The sequence below is a fragment of the Macrotis lagotis genome, chromosome 5 (assembly GCF_037893015.1).
Source record: "Macrotis lagotis isolate mMagLag1 chromosome 5, bilby.v1.9.chrom.fasta, whole genome shotgun sequence".
In the NCBI taxonomy this organism is placed as follows: domain Eukaryota; kingdom Metazoa; phylum Chordata; class Mammalia; order Peramelemorphia; family Peramelidae; genus Macrotis; species Macrotis lagotis.
Genome location: NC_133662.1, coordinates 18684248 through 18709250, shown reverse-complemented (window position 1 = coordinate 18709250; position 25003 = coordinate 18684248). Strand labels below are relative to the sequence as shown.

Here is a 25003-nt window from a genome sequence, read left to right as displayed (position 1 = left end):
AGTAGATTGTTTTCCCATGATATTCTTAGTAATGAAATACTAGTCCCTAGAGTAGGTATGAGGAAATGCTGTCTTATTACTTTACTAATTGTTTAGTACTAATTAAATATTTTACTTTTTTCTTGCCTATTCCTTTTCTTCCTGGATAACATGGTAAAACTGAAATTAGGTGACTTAAAAGTTCCCAACTAAGGTGGCATTTAGCATCCAGATACTTCATACAAACCCAATAATCCAAAAGAATCAAGAGCTGAGTAACAGACTGGCTGTATAAGTTAATTAGAGAGACATTAACACCTTGAAAGACCGAGGAAAATCAGAAAAAGATGTACCTTCTTCCTCAAAGGAAGAGAACGATTCAGAAAACAGTTAAAGAAGAATAGTATAATGGAGATTTGGCACATTCTTAGACCACCTACCTAACTAAAATGGTTATACCCTGCAGACACTGGAGGACCTGCTTTCTAAAAGCTGGAGCCTATTGACTTATGTGTGGATATTCTGCAGTTGGTCTACCCTGTGGTTGTGAGCAGTATTTTTCCACTGGCTGCATAGTAGGAACTATCTATATCCTTAAACCTGCCTAACTGAGCACTTTCAAAGTTTTTCTTAACATTTCTATATGAGGGCGAAAGACACTCATATATCCCTAATAGCCTAAGGGACACTCCTTAAGCCATACTTTAGGCCTTGAGGACCCTGAGTTCCTAGGAGAACCCAACACTGCTGACTTTGGACTTGAATTTGGTGGGACCAATGCTGTATAACAACAACTAGCAACACTATGTGCCAGGCTCTGTGCTAAGTGCAGGTGATATAAAGAATGGCAAAAAAAAAGAAAAGAAAAAGAAAAAAACCCCAATCCTGTTCTCAGGGAGCTCATAGTCTAATAGTGAAGACAATATGCAAATACATATATATAAACAAGAGGGTGGCTAGATGATACAGTGGATAGAACCCTGACCCTGGAGTCAGGAGTACCTGAGTTCAAATCCGACCTCAGACACTTAATAATCACCTAGCTGTGTGGCCTAGGGCAAACCACTTAACCCCATTGCCTTGCAAAAAAAAAACCTTTAAAAAATATATATATACATATATACATATATATAAAATTTATTCAGGATAAATTAGAGCTAATCTCAAAAAGAAGGCACTAGGGTTAAGGGGAAACTGAGAAAAGCTAATAGTACCCTTTAGTAAAAGTTAATTTGATATTAAATAATTAAAGGAAACTTCATTGGATTAGTCATTGCGCCCCTTAAATGAGGATGAGTAAAATTAGTAAGGGGCTTGAGCTAATGACAGGGAAGAGATCCCCACAAGTCCCTGAAGGGACCAGAGAGTACAGGTAAAATGTATTAGGCTTGGTCCTAACAGAGAAAAACTACATTAAATCATGTTAACTTCAGACCTGGGAGGATGGCTCATATCAAAAAATGAAAGTGATAAATGGTGAATTTGGAGTATAGGGAATAGTCTTGTTTTTCTAGAATATACATGAAGGAAAGAAGTCTGGGAAGGTTTGGAGAGAGTCTGATATTGAAATGCTTTCAGTATCAGGCTGAGAAGTTTATATTTTATCCTATAGTCAAAAGAAAAGTCAGGGTGCTCCAGGCTTTGGAGTAGGGTGGTGATATGGGTAAACTTGTATCTTAGCTATATTATTGGCTTGGAAATTGTGCAAAGGATGATTTGTGGAGGAAAGGACACCTAGAATAGCATATTCAATAACAGGTACTCAATAAATATTTATTGAATAAATATGGTGACATAGTCTTTGTAAGGTGGGTGAAAATAAAAATCCTATGGAGCACCACTGATTCACATGTGAAATATATATACATGCCTAATTCCTCATACAGAAAATGACTAATATATAAATATGTTAAACACAAATTTACATGTACCATGTTCACTAGACTGTCTTCCACTGAGGGGAGGGGAGTAGAAAGAGGGTGGAAGAAAATTCTTTAACTTACAAATATGCATGTGGATGATTATTGAAAAACTTTTATAACATACATTTGGAAAAATAAAATATCAATAAAAAATAAAAGATTATATATATGTATCTATGTATACACCCATACTCATTGATACATACATCAGTACACAAATCCTCAGTTCACATACATGTCCAACATCTGTATGCATGCATATAATACACAAAAAAGGACACAGTGAATCAAAGACATACAAACTTCTGGAAGATGCTGAGTGATTGTAGCAGTGAGAAAACAGCACTATCTTCTCACCTCTCAGAAAAAGGGAAGCAGGCCAGAATGTCTCCTCTCTCTTCTCCCTTCCAGTATTCCCTGAAGTCCAGGATCCACTGCCCTCCCTAGATATCCTACTCTGGCCAGCAGAATCAGGAGCAGGGAATAGGTGAGATGGAGAATTCATTCAATTCCATTCAGTTCTTTAGGTAGGGACTATGTTTTATCTAAACTTGGAGTCTTTCAGTGCCTAGCATAGAGTTCAAATACAGTAAGGGGCTACTAAATATTTACTGGATGAGTGAGTGAGGGAATTCAGATAGGTTGAGAATTCCCTTAAAAGAAGTAGGACTTGGGAGGTCTTTTCCTAGCTCTCCCTCCCCTGTGTCATTTTCCTTCCATTCTTTGGAAGTCACTTATCCCCACCCTTATTTTCCAAGGACAAGAAAGGAACAAGACTGAAAAGTCAAGGATTAGTTTTCAGAGGCTGAAAGACCAATGTGAGGGATGTTGTAGAAGGCATTTGTACTCAGGTCAGGGCTAGAATAAATTACCTTTGAGATGCCTTTCAGCTTTGAGACAATGTGGTTCCAGGACTGTAAAATAAACCCTGCCCCCTAAAGCTGATGTAGCTCACTCTTGAAGGTCAGGGAAAATGATCAATCCAAGCTCCAGGATTCTCTATCTTCACTACATCACTGTCTTGCCCAGAGGCCATATGACCCTCAGGAAATCAATCACAGGATTATAGATTAGAACTGGAAGGAACTTGAGTCTAACCCCTTCAATTCATAGATGAGGAAAATGAAAATCTAAGAGATTATTTGTCCAGTGTCATTTGGTTAATCTGAGGCAAGAGTCAGACCCCAGATTTTCTTGACTCCAAATCCAAAGCTATATCCACTACTCCATGCTGCCTGTAGAGTCAAAAGCCCTACCAACCCATCAACACCCTGAAATAAGGTAAACTGAAATCCATGTATGTACTGCATTATATATATATGTATATATATATATATATATATATATATATATTTAAAAATAATACAAAACTAGCCCTCAGAGATAGTAACCCAGACCCTTTTGTGCTCACCCAGCCACCCCTTCCTCCCCTTGTCCTTGATCTGTGCTCTGCCCACCATTCTGTATCATGCGAACAATGTGGGTAAGGTCTAAGCTTCGGGTCAATGTGTCCAACAGCATTTCATCCTTCTGGACACCCTCCATGAATTCCTCCAAAGATAACTCACCTAGAGGAGAGGAAAGAAAAGGGCATTAATCTCTCAGTAGGGAATATGGGTTTACAGTCCAGTGGGCGGACAGAGGATAGGGAATGTGGCTGGGTTGACAGTCCAGAACAGCAGTTGGAGTAAATAAATGGACCAGTTGGAAGGAGGAAGTCCAAGGGTGGGGCATGGGAATTCATAGAGAAGGGTTCAAAGGATCAGGGGTGAGACAAGAAAGAGGATTGGAGACAAGGACAGAAGGCAGGTTTTATAGAATAGAGGCTATTTGGGGGTAGGAGGTGAGGAAGCTACCTCAAGTTTGGGAGAGCATGTGGAGATGTTAAGTAAAATCTCTAAAAGCCAATATGGAACATGAGAACCAGAGTTTGAATGAATAGATCAAATGGTATAAGGATAGATACTAGACAGTAAGAAGAGGGTTAGAGTGAAAGATCCCAATTGTGTCATCCCCCTCCCATCAAGTTTCCTCCTTTACCATCCCCATTGACATCAATCTTGGCAAACACTGTCTCAGTGAACTCCTCTGCACTCATGGTTGAATCACTGCAAGGATTAATCGCTCGTATGGCCTACGGGAAAAACAGCAGAATAGTGGATGAGATGCTGGAGGCTGAGGGAAGATGGAGAGATCAGAGCTTCCAAGAGGACAAGCCTGGAGAAGGAATGCAATATAGGATTTAGACAGCAGGTGGAGTAGCAAGACAAGCTGTCAGTGTTTCATAGTTACTAGGATTTAGATCTGGAGGAAATTTCCTTTTCCATTAATTCTAGTGGCTTCTTAACTTGTCCTTCATAATCTGCCTTGACTACAGTCCCATCCATGACAGATCAGTATAAAATTGGAACAGCAGTTTTCAAAAAGATTTCTGGCTCTGCCTTTGCAAATTGCTTTCTTCGCTTGTACGTTGGAAAAAATGAGTTGATTTCCAAATTTGGGGTCTTCTTTACAGACAACTCTCCCTAGTAGAGGGACTATTTACAATATTTCCCACAGAGTCAATAGGCTTCCCAGACCAAAAAGTATAGAGGTCCCTCCTCATGTAGAGAAGGAAATAAGCTTCATTATTGGGGAGTGTTGTCTTTACTGCTCAAGTCATAATATGTCAGGAGCTAGTGGAGGGTGGGAAAGGAACCTTAGAGGTCACCTAGTCCAACCTGGGGGACAGCTAGAGGCATCCACTTCTAGGTAGATGGAGTGAGGGACCTGGAGTGAGAAGATCTGAGTTCAAATCCAACCTCAGACAACTACTAGTTGGGCAAGTCATTTACCCTTGCTTGCCTCAGTTTCCTCATCTGTAAAATGAGTTGGAGAAGGAAATGACAAGCCACTCCAGTATCTTTGCCAAGAAAATTCTAAATGGACTGAAAACAATGAACAATTACAGTCCATCCTAATGGGCTAGGGTTAGTGGGTTGTCTGAACCTGGTTGCTTCTTTTCTCTCCATTTCCCCAATCCTGGAGAAGAGAAATAGTGATTTAGAGAGATAGGAAAAAGAGAGGGAGGAAGGAGGGGTCTTGGTTTAGGGTCAGGGAATGTGAAATCCAAAGTAGTAGAGACAAATAGGTTGTTGTCTCTGATAGAGACTGAGTTTCTTGAGAGCAAATACATTGAAGACTCATGGAATCTTATGAGTTAGAAAAGAGTTTAGAAGTTTTGTCAAATTAAGAAGTGGATGACCTGGATTTCCAGGATTCTTTGAAGTTCAATGATTCTATGATTTCCTGACCACTCATCCATCACTCAGTAAAGGATTCCCATATTTCTCATGCCTTATACTTCTCTGTATACAGTAGTTCACCCAGAACCAGACAGCCAAAATGTACTGGGCTTGGAATTAGAAGACCTAAGTTTGAATTGCATTCTCTGCTTTTTACCTTATGACTTCACAAAAGTTAATCCCTTCTTTGGGCCTCAGTTTCCTCACCTGTACAATGAAGGGGTTCAGCTAAATGATCTATAAGTTCCCTTCAACCTCTGTTAGTCTGTGTTTTGTAAACTAATTTTCTATGTGCTAGGTCCTCTTCCAGCTCTGGAATGCTATATCCAGTGTTCCAATATCCTCTGTTTTAAAGTCTTTCTACCCTGATAGTCTGTTTTATGTATTCTAACATTCTGTGCTCCAACAGCCCTGCCAGTACTGACTTTATAGGTTCTATGGTCTTGCCTAGCCTTGGGCAAGTCACTTAACCCCATTGCCTTAAAAAAATATTTAAAAGAAAGAAAAAGATAGGTTCTATGATCTAACATTCTATATTCTTAAAGTCCTTTACAGCTCTGACAATCCATGCTCTAATATTCTCATTTAATCTTGTTCTAACATTCTGTCAGTCAATAAACATTTAAGGTCTACTATTTGCTCAGCCAGAGTTACATAGAAAGGTAAAAGACAATCCTTGCTCTCAAGGAATTTGGTCCCTATGATAGTGTAAACATATGACCTCAAATTTTTATGCTTTCTTCTTTCACCTCAATTTTCATTTGATCTTTACAACAACCCTGTAAGGCAATTATACTAACCATAATTCATGTGTACAGAGAGCTCTAAGATTTGCAAAATACTTTCCTCATGGTGGCAGTGTGAGCTTGGTAGTAGAATTATTATCCCCTTTTTGTAGTTATAGAAACTGAAGTTCAAAGATAAGTGACTACATAGCAAATTACTTACAGAAGCAGATCTTCAATCCCTAAATCACATAATTGCAGAGGTGCAGGAGACCTCCACAACCTTCTGGCTCAGACCATACTAGGAAAGGAATTTACACTATGAATAGCCTCAACAAGTGGTCATCTGGCCTTTTCTGAAGATTTCTAGGCAGGGCAACTATTGATAGAATTCAACCCAATCGACCTTTGAACATTTGTGATCATTTAGGAAATCTTTCCTGACATCAACCCTAAATATTCCTTTTTTACAACTTCATAGTATCACAGACTTACAGGTGAAAGGGACTTTAGAGGCCACTGACTCCAAACCCCTCTTGTTACACAGATGAGGAAATTGAGGCATTGAAAGGTTAATAGAGTTGAACATAGAGGCCACAGAGTCCAACTAACTCTCTCTTTTGACAGATGAGGAAAGTTGAGGCATGGGAAAATAATTTGCCCTGAGACAGTTATTAAGAATTTGAGTAGCTATTTAAACCCTGGTCTTTCTAATTCTATGTCTAATGCTCTAACCCTTATGCTACATTGTCTTATTAAAAAATAAGATATAGAGTTGGAAGATACCTCAGAAAACTTGACTCTAACCCTCTAGTTGCATGAATGAGGAAACTGGAGCCTGGGGAAGGTAATACACTTTCACAAGGTCATGTAGGTAAACAACAGAACTGAAATTTGAACCCAAGTCTGATATCTGCCTCCAGCGCTAGGGTTTTTTCTGTCCATTGTCACTGCATCTGTTCTCTGAAGTAAACAAAAAAGTTCAAACCCTCTACCATAGGACATCCCTTCAAATACTTGATAACATCTATCAAGTCCCTCTTGAATCTTTTCTTCTCCAGTTTACACATCCTTAGGCCTTTCAACTGGTTTTCATAGTACATGGACTAAAGGTCCCTCACCCCTTACACCATAGTCCCTATTCTTACCACATTGGTGTGGTGGTAAAGTACACAGAGCACCAGGTCTACAGTCAGGAAGACCTGAGTTCTAATATGGCCTCAGACTTTTACTCATTATGTGACTTAGGTATGTCACTTTACCCTGTTTACCTCACTTTCCTTGTCTATAAAATGAACTGGAGAAGTAAATGGCAAACCACTTCAGTATCCTTGCCAAGAAAATTCCAAATGAATGCAAAGAGTTGGACATTTGCTGAAACAACTGAACAACAAATGCAAATTAAAGTTAAAATACGTCATGGTTACATTTTTCTTCACAAAGTCAGTTGTTAAATATTTGCCAGCATTCCACTGACTAAGGGCCAAGCAGGATGTTAGGGGGAAAAAAAGATTATTTGAATCTCCTCCCTTTTCCAAAAACTTTCCTTCTCCTAAGTCTGATAGGTCAAGCAAGGACAAGAGAGTCTTCTCTTGAACTCAGTCTAGGAAAGGGGTCTGGAGCCAAAGTCAAAGTCTCAAGCATTATGAAGGGCTAACTTAGATACAGTCATCCACACAGTACAGAAATAGACTTCATAGTTGGTCTACAGCTATTTTCCTAGTATAGGGGATCAAACAGAAATTTCTCAGGATTTTTGCCCAAGTTGTTAAGGTAACTGGGCCAATCTGGGTCAGACCTGACTATCTGGTCACCTTAAGTTACCCGGATGATGTTGAGCAGCTCCCCTCGATCTATGCAGCCATTGCCGTCCACATCATATAGCTTAAAGTACCAACGAAGCTTCTGTTCCACCTTGCCTTTCAAGACGAGACTCAGGGCAGCCACATACTCCATAAAGTCAATATAACCATCCTAGGCAGAAGCAGACAGGATTCTTAGAGGATTACTAGCTCAAGAACATTTTTTTCCTTTAAAAAAAATCACCACCTATGTACCCCCTACTCTGCCACTACCTTCCTACCTCTAATAAAATCTGCTATTGTAAAAAAATGGGCAACTGGATAGCATAATAGATAGAGTGTCAAACCTGAAGTCAGGAAGACTCATTTTCCTGAGTTCAGATCTGGCTTCAAATACTTATTAGCTGTGTGACTCTGGGAAAGTCACTTAACTCTATTTGCCTCAGTTTCATTATCTGTAAAATGAGCAGGAAAAGGAAATGGCAAGTCATTCCAGTATCTTTATTGAGAAAATCCCAAATGGGGTCACAAAGAGCCAAACACAACCAAAATGACTGAACAACTAAATTGTGACACATAAATTCATTAAACAAAAAAAAAAAATCAATAGGTTAACCCTGTCTGAAAATGTATGCCTTATTCCAAATCCATAGTCTACCACCCTTCTAGCAAGAAGCAGGAGGTACATTTCACTGTCAGTCCTCTGATGTCATCATTAGACAGAAAGTGTCCAAGGCCAGTTCACATTTCTGCCCACTAACCAGGTCTCAGATATTTGTCCCAATGAGATCCAACCCTATGCAGAGCTGATAGGGAATATCAAGGTCTTGGACACTATGGTGAAATGTATGAAGTTTACCTGGTTGCCTCCCTTCTATACAGTCCATGAGTATGAATTATTTAAACTTTCCTCCTAGTCAGTCTGTCAATTTATATTTCTTAAAAATATATACTATGCTTCAGACACTCTACAAAGGACTGGGAACACACACACAAAAAAGTAAAAGACAATCTCTATTCTCAAGGATCTTGTAGTCCAAGGGAGGAGACAACATGAAAACAACACTACAATATAGAAGTGTGGTTAAATGTCTCGCATCCAGGGCCATCTTCAGTCATCCTGATTTATATCTGGTCATTGGACTCAAATGGTTCTGAAGGAGAAAGTGAGGCTGTTGATTTAGCATAGTTTCCCTCACTCAAATCCAATTCATTTTCTTTTTTATTTCCTTTTTTTTAGGTTTTTGCAAGGCAATGGGGTAAGTGGCTTGCCCAAGGCCACACAGCTAGGTAATTAAGTGTCTGAGATCAAATTTGAACTCAGGTCCTCCTGATTCCAGGGCTGGTGCTCTATCCACTATGCCGCCTAGTTGCTCCAGTCTAATTCATTTTCTTGTCATGGCATCACTTCCCTGATGTTATAGTCTTCTTTAAGAACAAAGGACAAAATATAGATATAAAGATATGCATATATATATATCTACATACATAGATAATATACACATACAAATATATATACACATATAACAGAGAGAGAGAGAGAGAGAGAGAGAGAGAGAGAGAGAGAGAGAAGGTATGGGGGATAGAATGCTGGGTCTGGAGTCAGAAAACCTGAGTTCAAGTCCAGTATCAGAGAAAGAACATTAACAATGACAGAGACCAAGAAAGGTTTCCCCTGGAGGGATTTACATGAACTGATGCTGAGTGAGATGAGCAGAACCAGAAAAACACTGTACACCCTAACAGCAACATGGGAGTGATGTTTAACCTTGATGGACTCGCTTATTCCATCAGTGCAACAATCAGGAACAATTTGGGACTGTCTGCAATGGATAAACTGTGGAGTTTGAACAAAGACCAAAGACTATTACCTTAAATTTGGGGGGGTGGGGAACTGATATCTTATTGTCTGATCTTGCTATCTCTTATACTTTATGCTTCTTCCTTAAGGATATGATTTCTCTCTCATCATACTCAATTTGGATCAATGTACAACATAGAAACAATGTAAAGACTGGCAAATTTCCTTCGGTGGGGGGGAGGAAAGTAAGATTAGGGGGGAAATTGTAAAACTCAAAATAAATAAAATCTTTCATTTAAAATATATATATATAAATTATACATGTGAAATCAAGCAAAACATATTTCCATATTAACCATATTACTAAAAAGGTAAGAAAAATAAAGTGAAAAAAATCATTAAAAAAAAGAAAGGTTTCCCATAGGAGGTGGCTCCTCAGTTGAACCATGACAAAAGGGAGCAAGGAAACCAAAGATCAAAACTTATGGAATAGAGCCAAGATGGAGGAGTAAATGCCAGGACTTGCCAGAGATTTCCTCCAAATACTTTTATTATTTTTTTTTTATTTTTGCAAGGCAATGGGATTAAGGGTCACACAGCTAGGTAATTATTAATGGTCTGATGTAGGATTTGAACTCAGGTCCTCCTGACTCCAGGGCCAGTGCTCTATCCACTGCACCACCTAGTTGTCCCGCCAAATACCTTTAAATAATGACTCTAACCAAATTCTAGCATGGCAGAACCCACAAAAATATAGAGTGAACCAATTTTCCAGTCCAAGACAACTTATAAGATCTGAAGGGTCTATAACTTCAAAAGGTTTAGAAAGGGCCCATAGAATAGTCCAGACCACACCAGAGCAAATTGGCTCTAATCATCCAGGAACAGCCTGGGTCTGTGGTAACAGTGATGGTTTCCAACTCTCCCAGCCCAGGTATTTCCAAGGACAACTTAGAAGTTTAGCATGAAAACTCTGCCATACCAGAGTAAGCACAGAGCCCATGTCAGCATAGGTGTCCTCACAGACCTGGCCCCAAGGGACCAGGAGCAGGCCTGGGGAGTCACCTGGCAGGTGCTTCCAGAGTGCTTGGCTCATGGATGGTAAGGGGGTTAGGGGAGATTGCAGAGATCTCTCCCTGGGGCAGAACTCTATTGCATTACCCATACACAGATCCAGGTCATAGTCTGGGGCCTCGGTCTCAGGAAAAGGAGCAGTACAACAGAGCTCACTGCCTGCAGCATAGCAGGGATCCTCTTCATAGCTCCAAGGCAGAGGGGAATGCTTGCAGTCATCCACAGACCAGAGCACAGGTCAGGAGAGCAGTCAGAGCCTCTCATGAGACCTTGAAGGAAGTGAAATCTTGCACATCCCTGACGGGTTACCCTAAAAACAGTTGCAAAAACCCTCAAAAGCTAGGGACAGTGTATCCTCCATCCTAGAAGCAGAGCCCCACCTTAACAAAGAGTTAATATCAAATCATGGACTGAGAAAATGAGCAAACAATAAAAGAAAAAATTCTGACCAAAGACAATTACTTTGATCCTATGGAGAATCAAAATACACACTCAGAGCATAACAAGGTCAAAGTTCCTACACCCAAAGTGTTCAAGAAAAATATGAATTGATCTCAGGCTATAGAAGAGTTCAAAAAATATTTTGAAAATCAAGTAAGGGAGGTAGAGGAAAAATTGGGAAGGAAATGAGAGCAATGTGGGAAAATCATGAAGAACAAGTCAGCAGTTTGGTAAAGGAGATACCAAAAAAATAACATCTGAAGATATTAAGATCTGAAGAAAATAACATCTTAAAAACAAGTTTTGGTCAAATGAAAAAGAAGTCCAAAAAGTCAATGAAGAGTAGAATGTCTTAAAAAGTGGAATTGGTAAATTGGAAAAGGAGATAGAAAAGTTCTTTGGAGAAAATAATTCATTAAAATACAGAATGGAGCAAAGGGAAACTGATGACTTTGGGAGTGATCAAGAATCAATAAAATAAAACCAAAAGAATTAAAAACTAGAAGAAAATGTGAAACATTTCATTGGAAAAATAACTGACCTAGAAAAACAGATCCAGAAGAGATCATTTAAAAATTATTGTACTACCTGAAAGTCACAACTGAAAGAAAAGCCTAGACTTCATTTTCCTTTTTTTTCCTCAGTTTTTGCAAGGGAATGGGGTTAAGTGACTTGCCCAAGGTCACACAGCTAGGTAATTTTTAAGTGTCTGAAGCCAGATTTGAACTCAGGTCCTCTTGACTCCAGGGCTGGTGTTCTATCCACTGTGCCACCTAGCTGCCCCAAGACTCCATTTTTCAAGAAATTCTCCAGGAAAATTGTCCTGACATCCTAAAGCAGAGGGTAAAATAGAAATAGAAAGAATCCACTGGTCACCTCCTAAAAGAGATCCCAAAATAAAAACTCCCAGTAATATTATAGCCAAATTCCAGAACTCCCAAGTCAAGGAGCAGGGCTGTCCAACCTTACTTTTTATTGAAATAAAAGACAATATATTTTGATCTGCCATTTTTAATGAAAGCTCTGTGGTAGCTTGGTTTCATTTACTAAAGCATTTAGTAAACCCACAGGCAATTTCATAAAACTGCCTTGCAGGCTGCATTTTGGACAGTCTAGGAAAGGAGAAAATATTACAAGCAGTCAGAAAGAAACAATTCAAATATCATGAAGTTACAGTCAGAATAACAAAAAGCAGCTTCTACATTGAGGGCTCATAGGGCTTGGAATATGATATTCCAGAAGGCAAAAGTGCTTGAAATGCAATTGAGAATCAACTACCCAGAAAAACTGAACATATTCTTTCAGGGGAAAAGTTGAATATTCAATGAAACAGAGAACATTTAAGCTTTCTTGATGAAACAACCAGAGCTGAACAGTAAGTTTTATTTTCAAGTACAGGACTCAGGTGACAGACACATAGAAAGGGTAGATAGAAAGGACAAATTATGAGGAATTTAATAATGCTTGTATTTCTGTATGGGAAAATGATACTGATAACACATATGAATCTTCTCATTTATAAGAGCAGTTAGAAGTTATATAGATGGGGCAGCTAGGTGGCATAGTGAATAAAGCACCAGCCTTGGAGTCAGGGGTACCTGGGTTCAAATCCCTCAGACACTTAGACACTTAATAATTACCTAGCTGTGTGACCTTGTGCAAGCCACTTAACCCTATTTGCCTTGCAAAAACCAAAAAAAAAAAAGTTATATAGACAAGACCAGGAGGGAGCTGAATATGAATATATAATATATTATAAAGATGGAGTTAATGGGGGAGAAAAGAATGTACTGGGGAAAAGGGAAAAGAGAGGTAGAATGGGGTAAATTATTTCACATTAAAGATGTAAGAAAAAGATTTTACAGTAGAGTAGAAGAGGGGGAAGGTGAGGCAGAGCAATTGAGAAGTGAACCTTTACTGTCATCAGAAGTGGCTCAGATAGGGAATGACATATACACTCAATTGGGTATAGAAATCTATCTTACCCTAGAGGAAAATAGGGGAGAAAATGGATGAGAGAAAGGGGACAGAGGAGGAAAGGAGTGTAGATGATAGAAGACAGGGAAGATCATGGGAGAGGGTAGGCTGATATAACACACTTATGAGGAGGGACAGGATGAAAGGAGAGAGAGAATAAAATAAAGGCGAGTGGGGGAGATAGGTTTGAAGGAAAATACATCCAGCAATAGCAACTGTGGGAAAAAATATTGAAGCAATTTTTTTTGATGGACTTATGATAAAGAATGCTATCCATTCAAAAGACAGTGCCTGAATACAAACTGAAGCATACTTTTTTTCCTCTCACTTTATTTTTCTTGAGGTTTCTCTTTCTTTGGGGGGAGGGGGAATTATATTTACTTTTACAACATGACTAATGTAAGAATGTTTTTCATGGCAACACATTTTAAACCTACGCCAAGTAACTGGCTTTGTCAATGTGGGGAAGGGGGTGGGAGAAAGGAAGAGAATTTGGAACTCAAAGTTTTGGAAGTAAATGTTGAAATTTGTCTTTGCATATGGTGGGGGGGGGGGGATTTAAAAATAAAATAAAAGGTTCAAAACTTACCTGTCTTATTTCCTACCCTTCAAGGTTACAAACTAGCTCATATAAGCTAATTCCTGCTAAGGAGTTAATGGGAGGGGGCAACTAGGTGGTGCAGTAGATAGAGCACTGGACCTGAAGTCAGGAGAACCTGAGTTCAAATTTGACATCAGAAACTTAATACTTACTTAAGCAACTGTTTGGCCGTGGGCAAGTCACTTAACCCCATAGCCTTGCAAAAAAAAATTTTTTTTAAAGAGTTAATGGGGTCCATGAGGCCCTGGGACCATGAGGCCCATGGTCATGCTTCTGGAAAAGACTCCGAGGCCCAGAGGATTAAAGTGACGTGGCCAAACACAGCCATTAAGTAGTCCCCCACTCTACCTGCAGTTGAGTAAACTTCCTGCTTTATCCCAGATTTAGTGTAGCCATGGCTCGTGGTCCCAAGAAACACCTGAAACGTGTAGCAGCTCCAAAGCACTGGATGCTGGATAAGTTAACAGGAGTATTTGCTCCAAAACCACCTACAGGTCCCCACAAGTTGAAAGAATGTCTCCCCCTCATCATCTTCCTGAGAAACAGGCTCAAGTATGCCCTTACTGGAGATGAAGTAAAGAAGATCTGCATGCAGCGATTCATCAAGATTGATGGCAAGGTCCGCACTGATATCACATATCCTGCTGGTTTTATGGATGTCATTAGCATTGAGAAGACAGGAGAACATTTCTGTTTGGTATATGACACAAAGGGACGCTTTGCTGTTCATCATATCACAGCTGAGGAGGCTAAATATAAGTTATGCAAAGTGAGAAAAATCTTTGTGGGTACAAAGGGTATTCCCCATCTGATGACCCATGATGCCCGTACTATCCGTTATCCAGATCCCCTCATCAAAGTGAATGGTACAGTTCAGATTGATTTAGAAACTGGCAAAATCACTGATTTCATCAAGTTTGATACTAGAAACCTATGTATGGTGACCGGTGGAGCCAACTTGGGTCAAATTGGTGTGATTACAAATAGGGAGAAACATCCTGGCTCTTTTGATGTTGTTCATGTAAAAGATGCCAATGGCAATAGTTTTGCCACTAGGCTTTCAAACATTTTTGTTATTGGCAAAGGTAATAAGCCTTGGATCTCTCTTCCCAGAGGAAAGTGTATCCGTCTTACAATTGCTGAGGAGAGAGATAAGAGATTGGCAGCTAAGTAGAGCAGTGGCTCAATGATTGTAAATCATGAGAGAATTTGTAGGTTTTCAATCAAATTAAGATTTTAAATTCAGTTTTTAAAATGATTATCCTATAAATATATAAATTACACCAAAAAAATAAGAATCTTAAACAGCTCACTTTTATAAAGCAAAATTGAACAAGCCATAATGCTTTTCTCTTCTTTCCTTGAATTAGAGTACTTTGCGTATGACTGTTGCATAAAATGGCGTGGAAGATGTACCTCTATTGGTTTTGCTTAACTTCTTTGTTACATGGGAAGTCTCACTGTGATTGGAGGATGGGGAGAGGAATATTGCAAAATGGCTGATGTTAAAACAAAAGATATTAATAAAACTTAAAGAAAAAAAGAGTTAATGGGGGCCCCCCTTCCATATAACAAATGTGTATTTTTGTTTTGCTGATGGGCAGCTAGGTGATGCAGTGGATAGAGCACCAGTCCTGAAGTCAGGAGTACCTGAGTTCAAATCCAGCCTCAGACACTTAATAATAATTACCTAGGTGCGTGACCTTGGGAAAGTCACTTACTCCCATTGCCTTACCAAAAAAAAAAAGATGATTTAGAGTAAGGCAGGAAAATCAAACTGAACTCGATTTGGAAATAAAACTTTGATAATTGAGCTAAGTAGCTAGAACTTGTCAATCACCTGTTTTGTTGTTACTGAGTCATTTTAGTCATGTTAGACTCTTCATGTCCCAGCTGGAGTTTTCTTGGCAGAGATAATGCAAAGGTTTGCATTTTTCTTATCTGACTCATTTTACAGATGAGGAAAATGAGGCAAATAAGGTCTTGTCCAAAGTCATAGTAAGTATCTGAAGCTAGATTTGAACTCAGGAGAATGAATCTTCCTGACTGTAGGCCTGGCATGCTATCTACTGCCCATCAAATAAGAGACCCTAAAAGACTACTGTGAAAAACTGGTAACAAAGATATTTGAAAGCTGAGGGAATAGGTCTCTTCCAACTTATGGCCAGGAAAGGGTATTGCCTATTCTGGGATAAAGATTACTACAAACTGATGCCCATCTCTCTCTCCCTGGATTCTGTCTCTCTCTTTCTATCTGTCCTTTTCAGTTGACTGTAGGATGGTATCAATGAGAGTTCCCCAGGACTGAATATAACAAGTTCTCCATTAACAAGAATAACAAAGCTTCATGATATGGATGCATTATTTGAGTTTTCATTAAACATTTCCATTGGACTAAAACTAATGGCCATATTTTACAAAGAAATGTAATTTTTGAATAATGTAAATTAAAATACTTCAGGAGTTTCACTGTTCACACTAATCAGAACCAATCTTGCATCTAAGGTCAGGGAAAACTGGTAGTAAAAATAATAGGAGCTGATTTAACACTTATTATTCTATCCCTGTACTCTATGGTCCTGACAAATTGGCCTTAGTATTTTCTGTAAAATGTGAAGGGTTAAATTTGACAACCTCAAAGGTCCCTTCCCATTCTAAATCTATGATTCTTTGATTAGCTTCAAGTTACTAGAAAACCTAGGGACAGCTAGGTTGGCACAGTGAATAGAGTACCAGTATTGAAGTCAGAAAGACTCATATTCCTGAGTTCAAAACTGATCTCAGACACTTACAATAGCAGTAAGACTCTGAGCAAGTTACTTAACTCTATTTGTCTGTTTCCTCATCAGTAAAATGAGAAAGAAATGGCAAACTACTCCAGTATTTCAAACAAAAAACCTCAAGTAAGGTCACAAAGAATCAGACTCAACTGAGACTGAACAACAAAAAAAAGCCTTATTCTTTTTAGTTATTAGCACCTATGATCTCCAAAATTAATTTGTAATATATATATATATATATATATATATATATATATTCATTCAGCATTTACCTATCCATGCACAAGTTCTGTACAGAATATAAATTAGAAATGGAAGAGAGTAGAAGCAGGTAAAGACTTTGGTTTCTCTAATCCAGATAATGCAGTTTAGGGAATAAACTTTTATATATTATATTAGCGCCACTAAGCACTGGGTCAACAGCCTCCCCCTTTCCCCAACTTAGTGAGGTAAGTTGCTGTTATTATCTCCTTATTATCTATTTATTTATCTAAATATCTATTTCTTGGGGCAGCTAGGTGGCACAATGGATGGAGCATTAGCCCTGGAGTCAGGAGTACCTGAGTTCAAATCCGGTCTCAGACACTTAATAATTACCTAGCTGTGTGGCCTTGCTTACTTAACCCCATTGCCTTGCAAAAAAACCCTAAATATCTATTTTTCTATATATTTGTATTTATATTTATATTACCCCTACAATTTGAAGGCATACAAAGGCTAAGTGACTTGCCCAGGGTCACACTCAGTCAGTGACTAAGGTCAAATTTGAACTTAGGTCTACCTGATTTCAGCCTCTACCACCAACTGTTTGTTGTCAGGCTGCATCTCCCAACTAGAAGTCAAGGACCACAATCATCCATTTGTTCTTCCCCTGACCTTTACTAAGTGATCTCAGCTATCAATACGTGTGAATAAAAATCATCACTCAGTTCTCTTCACTTGGGGAAAAAGCTCATATTTGTCACATAAGCTCCAAGTGTTCACCAGGGGTTCCTTAGGGTTCCTGTCCTAGCTGCTAGGCTGATAAAGAGATACTGCTGAGGCTTCTCTCCTACCTCCCCCCTTCCAATATTCCTACTCTGGATTCTAGAGGTCTGTCCACACCAATATGGTGATTCCCATTTCCCTCCAGGTGCTTCTCTGTTAAGATTTTTCTTTTCTCTACTTCTTTTCATCCACAACTTAGATGACTCAGTACCCTCCTACTTTGGCTACTTTTCTTTCCCCAGCTCCCCAAAAAAAGCTTCAAGCATCAAACTGAAGACCTTTCTATTTCCATTGTCCATAATGCTTAATCAGCTTTATAGGAGTTTAAAATAGCTCTGCTGCCCTCACCAGCCCCCAGAGGCTTCCCAGAATCCCTTCATGTAGACCCAAGGCTGACCCAACAGAACTCAGGTCAGCCTCTCCCAAACTCTGTCTGCTTAATCCTGGTCCCAGGAAAACACAAAGGTAGCTCATTATTGCATTATCAGATTCAGTGAACAAGTTCTCTTGAAAGAGCTTCCAATCTGCTGCCTGGACCAAGGAGACAGGAAATGGGTGTGATTTAGACTTATCTCTTTCTTCTTAGGGAAATCCAAAAATTGTGGTCTGTCTTAGGTCCAGAGGATAGTATAGAAAGGCAGTCTTGAAAAGAACATACATTAGGATTTCCATTACCTTAGTTGCTTTTGACCACAGCCCAGTGAGGCAAGCAGGCCAGGTAGTACTATCTCATAAAATTATGCTCTGTAAGAGCTGGGATTTTGCCTGTGTGGGTACTTCTCCCACCCCCTTTCCAAACCAATGGCAATGAAAATTCCTCGAAATCATGTCCTTTTCATGAGGTGCATTGGTCAAAGGGTTTTAGAATAAACAATCACTCCGGTAATGAGACAATACTCTGGGGGCGGCTAGGTGGCACAGTAAATAGAGCACCAGCTTTGGAGTCAGGAGTACCTGGGTTCAAATCTGACCTCAGACACTTAGTCACCTAGCCATGTGGCCTTGGGCAAGCCACTTAACTCCATTGACTTGAAATATCTAAAAAAAAAATACTCTGTATGATTTCATGGAAGTCACCCAACCTCCAGTTCCCAAGTTATAAGGTTCCTCTCTAATGCTCCCCTTTGTCATGCATATTTCTTAGGGTACTCAAGCCAGTTTGGAAGGACTCTTCAGAACTTGCCTTCCATGGCATTACCTTAGAGACCCAAGGATCACCTCCGCAAACCATGAAGCATTAGATGGGACATTATTTCTCTTATAGATAAAGAAAGAGAAGCACAGAGAGGTTAAGTTGAATTAACCCAAAAGCCAGATGGGGAAGTAGTGGCTTCAAAGTAGTCTCTCTATCCACCACAACATACTGCCTGGGAGGACCTAGGTACCAGGTTCACCTTTGACATACAACTGGCTGGGTGACCCTGGACATATATCTTCTCAATGTTTTAGGCTAGAAGGTACAGAAGAGGTACCTACCGGCACTAATAAAAGGAACTACCTCATTTAGGAGTTCCCTATACCAATAAAATCACAGGTCTAGTTCTTAAGTTCCTAGAATCCCTTTATCTGTTTGCTTTCACCTATATCAACTCTGTTTAACCTATAAGAGATAGCCAAATGGCTCAATGGATAAAATGCCAGGTCTGGAGTCAAGAAGCCTCCTCTTCCTGAATTCAAATGTGACTTCAGGGGGCAGTGAGGTGGTACAGTGGATAGTGTACTGGCCCTGGAGTCAGGAGGACCTGAGTTCAAATTTGACCTCAGACACTTAATACTTACTTAGCTGCATGACACTGAGAAAGTCACTTAACCCCATTGCCTTGCAAAAACTTAAAAAAAAAGGAGACCTCGCTTACTAGCTGTGTGACCCTAGGCAAGTCACTTAACTTTGCCACAATTTCCTCAACTGTAAAATGAGCTGGAGAAGAAAATGGCAAAACACTTCAGGATTTTTGCCAAGAAAATTCCAAATGGGGTCATGAAGAGTCAGCCACTACAGAAACTATATCAAAAATCTATAGGAGTCCAGGGAACAACTATGTTCTAAGGGCAGGGAGGAAGAACTGGTCATTTCAGGCTCCAAGAAACACAGAACTAACTATACAATAACTGGGAATAGACTCAAATTTGAATCTTGAGTTTAGGACAAGAGTAGATCCCTTAGCCCCTACCTAACCTTATCGACTCTCCTCTACTTTCAGGCTCCTTAAATGTAAGTTGGCAACATGGTCACCTAGTCAAGTCTAGACTTCATCTAGAGGAAAGATCAAATTAACTGCAAGCTCTTCAGGGTCCAAGTTAGGAAACTGGATACAGGCTGTTCTTATCCTTCCTATACTCCCCCTAATTCTCAAAGTTCCCATTGAGTCATCATAGCAAGTTTGGGAACAACACACAACCCAAAGACATGAAGAAGACAGTTAAGTATTAAAGCCTTCTTATTTTACAAAGGGGGAAACTGAGGCCCAGGGGTGGAGTGATTTACTCCTGTGATGCTAAACCTTCCTTCTGAAACTTCTTGGCATTCCTAACCTCCCTTGGGATACTCACCTTGTTAAAGTCGAACGTTTCAAACATTTGCTCCACATACTGGCTGGCCGAGGGACTCAGGTTCTTCAAGCCAAAGAACTGTCTGAACTCATAGAGCGTGAGCTGGCCAGAGGGACATTCAGTCATAAACTTCTTGTACCATTGGTGACACTCAGTGCTGCTTAGCTCTTCCACTGTCTTCCCTTCCATGACGTTCCCCATCTTCTCTTCCAAGGTTTCACAGGTATCGGTGATGGGAAGGTTAGGGTTAGGTTCAGAACTTACTCCCTTTCTCCTTTTCAATGGGCCATGCAATCTTTTTAAATTAACACATATATTCACACAAACATAAATAAATTTTCTCTTTCATGCAGCAAGCACCCAAGAACTTCTAGATAAACAGGAGATGGATGGATGGATGGATGCTTAAACCATCCAAAGGAGGGGAAAGAAGAAAGAGTGGCTGAAGGGAAGGTGAAAGACATGTAGTTAGTACATTATCTTTAATTCCTCCCTCTAGTGTCTGTCTTCTTTTCTCTCTTCCCCCAGACCCAGGATAGTGCAGACCTATGCCATTATCTTCTGACAATCCTCCCTCCCAGCCCCCAACCTTGTCCCCACAGCCAATGTTAAAAGTCCTATTCAATCCTTGAGTAACCAATGAGATTGCCACCCTGAGAGATGTCAGGTGAAAATAGAAAGAAGGTGGCAGAAGGGAGTGCCTCAGATTAAAACCCTTGGAGAACAGGTGCCCAGATTTTCTTAAAGGAGAATAATCTCCTAATCCCCTCTTGCTGGAATGGGGGAGGGTGACCAGAAAAGATCTTGGCAGCAGCAACCTTTAGGGTCACCCCAGCCACTCCCTCTGAGCTTTGGACAGGTCAACATTATTTCATTTCTTGTACCAGAACTAGGAGCAGCTGAAATTAGATCTTTTAGAATGTAAGCAGCCTCCTTAAAAGCAAAGGCCACTAGGTGGGGCAGTGGATAAAGCATGAGACCTTGAAGAGTCAGGAAAAGATGAATTTAAATCAGCAGACACATATTAGCAGTGTGACCTTGAACAAGTCATTTAACCTTTGTTCACCTTGGAAGCAGTTAAGTGGATAAAGCACTGGGTCTGGAGTCAGGGAGATCTGAATTCAAATATGGCCTTAGATAGCTGATGCTTGTCCTTCATTCTTGAAGAAGCCCAGGTTATCAGGGAGACGATGCCATGACAAGAAAGTGCAATGAATGGGGGGGGGGGGCAGGGGCTGTGATAAGTCACCAGCCTCACCTTCTCTGGAGCCATCTGTGGGGCCAGTGGCCACATATGAATCAGGACGCCTGAAGATGGCCCCAGGTGGGAGGCAAAGTGACCTGTAGGAGGTCACACAGCTAGTTAGGGTCAAGTATCTGAGATCAGATTTGAATTCAGGTCTATCCACTGTACCACCCAGCTTCCCTTAAATACTTACTAACTGTGGAACCCTAGGCAAGTCACTTAACCTCTGTTTGCCTTAATCCTTGGAGAAGGAAATGGTAAACCATTCCACTGTGCCAAGAAAATCCTATAGACAGTGTAGTCCAGGAGGCACAAAGAGTTGGTTAGACACAAGTGAACAATGACAAATAGCAGATCACCTCTCTCAGGTCATGCAAGTATTAAGTGACAGAGTCAAGATTTAAATGCAGATTCTATTTCACATTTCTCTTTTTTAAATTCAATTTTTATGGGGTAGCTAGGTGGTGCAGTGGATAGAGCACCAGCCCTGGAGTCAGGAGTACCTGAGTTCAAATCTGACCTCAGAGGGTTAATAATTGCCTAGCTGTGTGGCCTTGGGAAAGCCACTTAACCCCAATGTCTTGTAAAAACCTAAATAAATAAGTTCAATTTTTTTTCAATGCAGTATGCTTGTCATCTCATTTACACACTCTCTTCCTTACCTAGAATTCCCTCCCCTTCTTCTCTGTCTATACAAATCAAAGAGCATAGATAGATATAATTAGATAGATAGATAGATAGATAGATAGATAGATAGATGATAGATAAAGATATATAACAAACATGACATAATATAATAATAATAATTGTGGAGTCTTTGTCATTTACAAAATACTTTTACTCACATTACCTAGTTTGATCCTCAAATTTTATAGGATTTAGAGTCAGAAAGGACTTTAGATACCATCTGTCTGTTCTTCTGGTCCTAGTCATTAAGAAGACCAGGCTTTAATTCTGTGTCCAATATTACTAAGTATGGGACCATTAACCTTTCTGGGTCTAAGTTCCTCATATGTAAATGAGATAATAATACTTCCTACATAAATGTCATTTATAATAATTATCATTTAAATTATCTTACAGATTAGAAAACTAAGAATTAACTCTGTAAAGTAATTCATAATCACTATTCATTTTTAACTAGCACTTGAAGCTTTACAAAATGCTTTATATAAATCAGTTCATTTGATCCTCCCAGCCCTGTGGGGCAGGTGCTTTTGTTATTTCCATTCTTACAGATAAGGAAAATGGAGGTTCTGAGACCTTAAGTAATTTGAACAGAATCATGCATTAAACAAGTACTTAAGGACTTGCACCTAAGTAGGAACCCTTAACAAGGAAGCTGGGTGGTGCAGTGACTTGGGGCTAGAGTCAGAAAGAAGACTCATCTTTCATAGTTCAAATCTGACCTCAGACACTTACTAGCTGCATAACCTTGGGCAAGTCACTTTTTGCCTCAGTTTCCTCATCTATAAAATGAGCTGGAGAAGGAAATAGCAAACTACTTCAGTATCTTTGCCAAGAAAACCCATTTAGGGTTTATGAAGCATCATTACAGCTGAAAAAATTACCTGAAATATAGGTATTCTTGACACTAGGTTCAGCCATCTATCCATCACACCACACTTCCTCTAAGGACAAGGCAAGTGTTAGAAATAAATGTTTGTTGAATTAAATTCTTGTTCCTGCTTTTGTCCAAGGTCATATGACTATTAAGCATCTGAAAGAGAACTGCTATACAGATCTTCTTACTTCAGATTCTATATGACAGCACTTCAAAAACTATACAAATAGAAAACACAGAGTCTTAAATATGGTTGAATTTAATAGGATATTCTCTTAGGTAGTCAATAAAAGAGGATGGACAGGATGCCACTAGTCCATTTAAGTATTTTCATATGGGAAGGAAGGAAGGAAGGAAGGAAGGAAGGAAGGAAGGAAGGAAGGAAGGAAGGAAGGAAGGAAACAAGGAAACAAGGGAGGGAGAGATGGAGGAAGAGAATGTCAGGGGAAAATTTCTTAACAATTAGATCTGTCCAAAAGTAGAATGGAAGGGGCAGCTAGGTGGCTCAGTGGATAGAGCACCAACCCTGGAGTCAGTAGTACCTGAGTATAAATCCGACCTCAGATGCTTAATAATTACCTAGTTGTGGAACTTGGACAAATACTCAATCACATTGCCTTGCAAAAAAAATAAGCATATATAATGTTCTGTTGTTATAGTCTTTCAACTACAGAGGAAGGTAATGGAAATAGCGCTGGCAATGGAGTCATAGGACCTAAGGTTCAAATCCTCCCTCTTGCCCTTAAGTGCAAATCACTTAAACTTTCTGGGCTTCAGTATCTCTACCTGTAAAATGAGAAGTTGGACTGGATAGTCTCTAAGGTGTCTTCACCTCTAGATCTATGATACTTGGGTCTTTCTGCAAGTTTCATTATCTGTCATCTATGTCCAAGATAGGGTCATTATAATTATTCAGTGTTAGGTGCCTTGTGTGTTATTTTCATTTGTATTAGTGTAGTCATTGTTTATATAGTTCTATTTACTTCACTCTATATCAGGTCATAAAAATCTTCTCACGTTCATCTGAATTCCTAAATTGCTTCTTACAGTACAAACCTGCTGTTTATTCACAAGACCACAATTTATTCAGCTCTAATCCCAGATTCCAAGAACTAGATAACTAAGTGAATAATAGATCCCTGGGTCTGAAGTTAGGAAAACTTGAATTCAAATCTGTCCTCAAACATTAGCTATGGTGACACTGGGCAAGTCATTTAATTTCTGTCTGCCTCAGTTTCCTCAGTTGTAAAATGAAGATATTAGCATCTGCAGTTATGAGGATCCAATGAGATCATATTTGTATAGTTCTTAGGACAATGCCTAGCACATAGTAGGAACTTAATATTCATTTCCTTCCCAATCTTCCAGTAATTTGCTATCTCAAAAAGTGCATTTTAAGAAAATTGTAATGATTAATATGGAAATATGTTTAATATAGTTATACAAATATAACCTATATTATATTGCTCTCTGTCATGGGGAGAGGGAGAGAAGGGATGGAGGGAGGGGAAAAAATGTAAAACTCAAAGCCTTAGCATAAAAATGACTGTTGAAAACCACATGTAGTTGGGAAAATAAATTTTTCAATAAAGAATACTATCCTTCTTGTAAACTAAATCTTCCTACTGTCTGGAAACCATTAAGTTTCTCAAATAGTTGGAACATTCTTTTCTAGCTTCATTTTTTTTCTCAATACAGATGCAGATGCCAAGGAAGAAGTCCTCTAGAGATATCCTGTGTAAGGGAACGAGCTTAAATTTGGGGCATTAGGGATTGGGGGAATGCCCACTGTTTGGGGAATGGCTGAACAAGTTGTGTTATATGATAGAATACTATTGTTCTGTAGAAAATCATGAGTAGCCAAACTTCAGAAGGGCCTGAAGTGACTTGATTGAAATGATGCTAAATGAAGTGAGCAGAATCAGAAAAATTTTGTACACATTAACAGCAGCACTGTATGATCAACTATGATGGACTTGCTCTTCTTAGCAGTACAATAATCAAAGGCATTTCTAAAGGACTTATGATGGAAAATATCATCCAAATCCAGACAGAGAGAGAGAGAACTATGGGGTTTGAATGTAAGTCAAAGCTTACTAATTTCAATTTTTAAAATTTGTTTTATGATTTTTTCCTTCTCATGGTTTTATTTTCCCTTTTTGTTTGATTCTTCTTTCACAGTCTGATTAGTATGGAGGTATGTTTGGCATGGATGTGCAATGGGAAGGTAGGGAGGGAAGGAGAAAAATGTAAAACTTAAAACATTGAAA

The 25003-nt window shown here is 39.3% G+C and overlaps 2 protein-coding genes across 2 annotated transcripts; one reads left to right on the top strand and one right to left on the bottom strand.

The window, feature by feature from the left end:
- Positions 1-3301: 3301 nt before the first annotated feature.
- GUCA1A (guanylate cyclase activator 1A) lies at positions 3302-20124 on the bottom strand. Its single transcript, XM_074190163.1, has 4 exons — positions 19924-20124; positions 7735-7884; positions 3942-4035; positions 3302-3469 (listed from the first exon to the last, which is right to left on the bottom strand). Exons 1-4 carry the CDS (start codon positions 20122-20124, stop codon positions 3309-3311), a joined length of 606 nt encoding a protein of 201 aa, XP_074046264.1. The 3' UTR covers positions 3302-3308.
- LOC141489633 (small ribosomal subunit protein eS4-like) lies at positions 13979-14782 on the top strand. Its single transcript, XM_074190162.1, has one exon. It carries the CDS (start codon positions 14001-14003, stop codon positions 14778-14780), a length of 780 nt encoding a protein of 259 aa, XP_074046263.1. The 5' UTR covers positions 13979-14000; the 3' UTR covers positions 14781-14782.
- Positions 20125-25003: the final 4879 nt, after the last annotated feature.